The following is a 6000-nucleotide window of genomic DNA, read 5'->3' on the forward strand; positions in this document are numbered from 1 at the left end:
CTGCTCAACCTAAATTGTTTTCCTCCATGATGTGGTGCCTCTGTATACAACTTAAAACTGCACTGGTTATTTTTGCTGTCATATCACTTTGCAAATGCAGATCTAGTCTGCTGTTCCTTACCTCCCCTCAGCCTGTGTGAACATGACTCTTTCCTCATTTCTATTCTTATTGTAGGTCTGTGTTTCATGTCTTTATCTAGATGTATTGCCTAACATTTTCCCCAGCTGAATCTTATCTTATTTTCTGTCCATAATTCTAATCTCTATAGATCCCATTACACTGGTTCATGCTAGCACAGTTTAGGGCATCTCTAACATTAATTAATGTGCTACTTACAGATCCTCATCCAAATTGTTACTGGGGAAGCTGTTAAATGTGATAGAATCCCGTGTCAACTCCTGCAACCATCCCCTGCTGAGGGTCACTAAAAATCTTTACCTGTCAATTAGCTACCTTGTCGTCCATAATTACCCTTACTTATGGTCCTTCTGAGAGTTTTCAGGTTACGACAGTGCTCATTAGCCAAGCTGATTAGCTCTAATTTGACACATATATTTTCTGACTGTTTCCAATGCTCAAAACTAAAAGCTAAAGTTTATTACACCTACCACTTTTTCACTCATTTTCTTATTCTAAAACAACCCCCTCCATTTGCCAATGTAGTTCATCTTGCAAGACTTCCCCTGCCCCCCAGTAACTCCATGCTGCTTGTCTTTCATGGTCCATTTACTCTCTCAATGTTTAGAAAGTATTTTCTCTTAGCCCTGGCTCCATTATTGTACTCATGATAGAAGCTGGACCCCAGGTGCAGAGATTGTCAAGTTCACTCTTCCTTACCTATGGTTCCTTTTGTGTGGGGAGGGAGCACTAGAAGCTAGTTCAGTTTAATGAGGAAACTGATCTTCTTCATTGCCATAAAAATTGAACAAGCTTTCATAGCTAAAGTTGTGTCTACACTTGGAGACATACTTGTGCTAGCTCTCATCCAGCTAGGAAGCTTAAAATAGTCATGTAGCCATGCAGCGGTGAGCAGCAGCATGGGCTAGCGGTGCGGAGTACAGACCCACGGGCTCCAGGTGGGTTTGTAGTCGGGGGCCGCTAGCCCTGCTCACTGCTGCCCAGGCTGCTATTTTGAGAGCACTAGCTCGATGAGAACAAGTACGAGTATGTCTGTTCAAGCTGCAAATCATACTCCCAGCTCCAAGTTTAGATAAAGCGTTAGAGAGAGAGAGGGACTGCTTGAAATCATGGCCCCACTGCTGACTATGGGAAAACTCCCTTTGATTTCAGTGGGACCAGGACTGCACCTTTTGACTTTGGCCCTTTACCATCCATACCCAGCCCCTGCATATCCCTCAGGGCATGCATGTCCAGCTGAATAACTGTGCCTGCTGGAGGCTGAAAAGGGTCTGTTTCTGGGAGATCCACAGCTTTTGTTTTTTAATTCCAGCTATGAATATTAATGTTGCTGTAAGAACTGCAGCGGCCCTCTTGGATCAGTTTTATGAGAAACGGAGACTACTAATTGTATCAACTCCTACTGCAGCCAATTTTTTCTACAGGTTGCAATTGGGAATGCTGCAGGTAAGACATGGTCATTTTTGCCAGTTTTTTTTTTAAAACTTGCGACCCAGATCCTCATTTGGTGTAAATCAGTCAGTCGTCATTGACTTGCCCTCTCCCTGCAGTGGAGCTGTGCCAATTTACAGCACTGAGCATCTGGCCCAAGAGCTGCTAGTTTTGTAGTAAACGTGTTTGCAAGACTCTGAAATATCATCAGCTTCAACATTGCTCCAAACTGGACTGTTCTAATTCACTTTACTCGTGGGTAGGGTATAGTTCAGTGGGATAAATGAACCAAACACTGGCCTTCATGTGGCTCTAGTTTGATCCTATTCTATCTTCCCAAGAGAAATTAATGTGCTCATAACTAGCTAATACCAGCATCACCATCCAGTTCTTAGCAACCACCTGAAGGATTTTAAAGAAACCTCCAGTCATTCTTGTTGGTAAACTGTTCATCCAAGTCAAGCTTGCTTTGGCTGTCTGCAAAATTTGGATCCAAAGGGTCACGGAATCCAAATTAATCATCACCCAAAGAATTGTTTTCTTGCTAGTCCCGAATGTAGCCTCAACATGGTCCTGTTTCTAGGACTTGCAGAAAGCGCTCCAAATTATTTAGTATAAACTCCAATAGTATTTTTTCTCAAGGTAAACGAAGACCAGTCTTTATAGAAGAGACACATCTTTGTGGTGTTTACTCCAAAAACATGGAATGATGACAACAGTCTTAGTTATTCCCATTGAAATTAATGGGACTCAGATGCCTAAATACCTTTGTGAATCCCACCCTCAGGGCTTATCAGTTTATCTAACTGTAAACTTTACTCAGGCTGTTGTCAGGGTTAGTGACATGCAATAGGGGTGCACAAGTGCCCAGAAGAGAGAGATTGTTTGCCAGCCCAGCTGGGAATGGAGCCATAATTAGTGGCTATGAGAACTGTAAATTTACTGCCTGCTACCCTTGGAACACAATTCAGCGGTGATAATTGTGTCACTTGCAAATCTGGACTCCTGCTCTTACTCTGATTTCCCCCCATATATTCCAGAAGCCAGTTGTGTAATGTAAAAAAATAAAAAAAAATAAAAAAAAATTTAAAATGGTGTTTCAACATTTTATTTTTAAAATATGAGTGGCTTCACCAGTTAATACAACCAAATTCTCAATTCCTAGGTGACTTTTTTACCAGGTTAAATTTAAGTGACACAATCCTTTTTTCCCCATTGCTCTCCATGAGCCTCAGACAATTTGGCATAAGAGAGCACTTTTCTAAAGCGGCTCACATTTCACATTCTTTGTTTGGGTGCCAGATTGAAGTGCTGGCACAGTTTTTAATAGACTGGTATCTTTTCAGTTCATTACCAAGACATCTAAATTTTACTTTGGTGGTCCTTTTTTTTTTTTTTAAATAATCAGCTAAAAATCCATTAATGTAGCAGAACTGCCACCTTCTTGACTCCAGAAAACATTCTCAAGTTCCCACTGCTGACTTCTAAATTAAAATAAGAAAGTATTTAGAAAGAGCAAAGATTTTGAGTTCTGTGTAGAACTTCACCTTATTGGGCATTTAATGTAAACAACTGTTATAATTAAATCCAATCATGATATGTATTCCTGGTTTTTTTCTTGACCCCTTTAGCCAGAGCAATGTGGTTTAGACCTCCGACATGTTACAGTGATCGAATTGGTTGGTGTCTTTCCAGCACAGATAGGAAGAATAGGAGTAAAGTTGCTGCCGCCAGCACTTGCTTTGCAACTCAGGTAAAATGAAAAATCTCATCATCATTTAGTTACACCTCAGCAGCTATAGGTGTAATGTAGTCTTGTTTGTTCCTTGGATCCTTTTTATGATCGAACCTTGTTTATCCCAATATAACATTGGCAGTGAAATGTATGTGTGAAGAGGATCCCAACAGTACACCTCAGTGACTTATTTCCAAGAATGAATTTTATATTAGACAGGGTGGTACTGAATGATATCAGGGGGGCAGGAGGTTGCTATCTGGTTTTTTTAAACTATTTGCAGCACAGCTAAGCCTCAGAGTTTGTTTGGTCCTGATTGTGCTCTAGCTACTACACAGTCACTGTAAGCTGCTCTTCGCTCTCTGTAAAAGGAATGTTGACAAAATGCACAGATGAACTAGCACTTCAAAATGTTTCCTATTGAAACACTCTGTGAGCATTTGACTCTCATGTGGCAACAAAACTGAGAACACTTGTGACAACTAGGTGGTTTGAGCAGCCAGGAAGACACTTCCCACCTCACTTTCTTCTGCTAGTGAATTCCTCATAGAAGCAGTCATGTCACTAGTGTGCCACTAGTCCTTTTCAAGTGCAACAGCCTAGACTGTACAGAGCAAGCAGCGTGTATGTCTGTACTGCACCTGGCCCAGCAATGGAGGCCTGTGAGTGCTACTTCCTAGTCTACATAATAGAAGTGTTTGGTTTCCCCTTTATTTCACAAATTACATTGACAGTTAACAAGTGGGGAGAGTTGCTCTCAAGCAGCAGTCACAGCCTGCCCCTCTCTCCCCCTCCAACCCCTGGTGATCTCTGCTTCTGTTTCAGGTAGTGACCTATGTCCCAAAGGGAAAACAAAACCCCCCCTGTGGGGCTGCGCAGAGCCACTCATGCGAGGCCACCTCCCCATCCCACCTCCCTTAGCCCTGCCCCCTCCTGGCGCTGCTTGCCTGAGCCCTGCCTCCCCTAGCAGCTCGCCCGAGCCCTGTCTCCCCTAGCAGCTCGCCCGCTCGCACGTTCCTCCACACCCTACTTTTTTGACCAGAGCAGCGACTTCTCCCGTTTGCTCTTGCCAACTGATCAAATTGGTTAGACAAGGGTCCACTTCTGCCAAAAAAGTTTGGGACAGCTGGGACAGGGCTGAAACAAGGGCCTGTCCTGGGCCAAATGGGCTGTCTGGTCACCCTTCATACTTGGGGGTCTTTATTAAAGGCTGAATGAGGAACCTCTGTATCTGCTGCCAGGCCACCCCAGCCGCAACAGCCCTGCTATCTGTGTAGTGCTATTGAACACTGCAGCCAGGTTAGAAGTGGTTTCCCTTTGAAGTAAGTCCCCCTTTTAGGAATGCAACAGGCAGGGCTGCTTCAGAAGGGAAACCACCATGGCTTTGCCCAGCCTGCCTGTGGCATTCAGCAGTTACCCAGATGCCTAGGCTGCTTTAACGACACTAAGGCTGGACTGGGAGTGGGTTAGGCTTTCCGTTGCAGTAAGATTAAGTGGGACTCGAAGTGCTGGAGGGGAGTGCCAGAGCCAGCTGCGGGGGAGGGAGGCAAAGTGGCAGGTGTAAATGTTTTCTTACACATGTTGACATAGGGGGCTTTTCTGTCATGCCAAATTAGGACTGTGCCCTTTGAAGTCCACTGGCAAACCTCTTAGGGAGCAGATGCTTAAAGGGTACAGCTGTATAGTGCACACTCCTTTCAGCAACATGCAGAGTACATATACTACACTTCCCCCCAGCACAGGTGTAAATAACAGTGGAGATGGTAAGGCACTGCTTTGGCAAGTAAAGACGCTCCTGAGCCCTGTGGATTCGTACCTGGGTTGTACCCTACCTGGCTCTCTAACTGCCCAGACCAGAAGTCACCTAGCATAAAATGAAAGATTGCAGCTGCCTTGACTGTCCTTTAATGTAGTGGCACAGCCTGCAGCACCTGTAAGTCCCTGAGTGCCACAATACGATGCTGGGCCTGCTAGGAGCTGTATTCTCTGCAGACCTCACCTCCCAGTGAAGCACAGCTGTGGGCTGCATTTTGGAACTCTGGCTCCTGGAGCTTGGCCACCTCTGCCTTCCATCTCCTCCAACTCTTTCCTGTGTTAGACGTTCACAGGGCCTTATGGGAATAAGGCTGTTCAAAAAACGATTTTCTAATTTTTCAGGTTGTTGCTGCGCATCCCCCATTATAACTTCAGTGTGGTGGTGATGGACAAGCACGGCATGGACAAAGAGCGTTACCTTTTCCCACCTACACCGGCGCAGCTCTTTGCGCTCATTGACACCTTCCCCTTGAGAAAAGAAGAGATGAAATTGCAAGCAGAAACTGGCCAGTCATGTACCTGATTCAGAATCATGGCGTTTCCTCTGGTAGTGAATTGTATGATCATCCCTAATCTCCCCCACGGTGCTACACAATGCATGGCTTTTTAAAATCACTGATGTACAGATTTTGTATGTGTATTTTTAAATCTATTTTATTGTGTAGCTTCTCTGCATAGGACATATGCATGATGCTTTTTTGAACTTTCAGCCATCTTTAGAGAAATTTGTACTTAGTACTACTGTCCTCTGGACACCCTTGTACAGCGGTTAAGGAACCTAGTTATGGCTCTGGGAATTATTTCGGACTTTTCATGCAGTGAAGTTTCTTTCCCACTGTTTATAAATCTTTTATTAATAAAATATTGTTTTGCAAACTCA

General features: G+C 44.0%; 1 protein-coding gene across 2 annotated transcripts in view; it reads left to right on the forward strand.

The window, feature by feature from the left end:
- Positions 1–6000, forward strand: part of SRPX (sushi repeat containing protein X-linked) — an 80608-nt gene extending 74608 nt beyond the window's left edge. For both annotated transcript variants that reach the window (XM_032778501.2, XM_032778502.2), the window contains 3 exons: positions 1452–1585; positions 3202–3323; positions 5463–6000. In XM_032778501.2, the coding sequence (XP_032634392.1) occupies positions 1452–1585; positions 3202–3323; positions 5463–5643 (437 nt within the window). In that variant the 3' untranslated portion in view covers positions 5644–6000. The remainder of the gene's footprint in view (positions 1–1451; positions 1586–3201; positions 3324–5462) is intronic.

This window comes from Chelonoidis abingdonii, chromosome 1 (genome assembly GCF_003597395.2).
Source record: "Chelonoidis abingdonii isolate Lonesome George chromosome 1, CheloAbing_2.0, whole genome shotgun sequence".
NCBI classification, from domain to species: domain Eukaryota; kingdom Metazoa; phylum Chordata; order Testudines; family Testudinidae; genus Chelonoidis; species Chelonoidis abingdonii.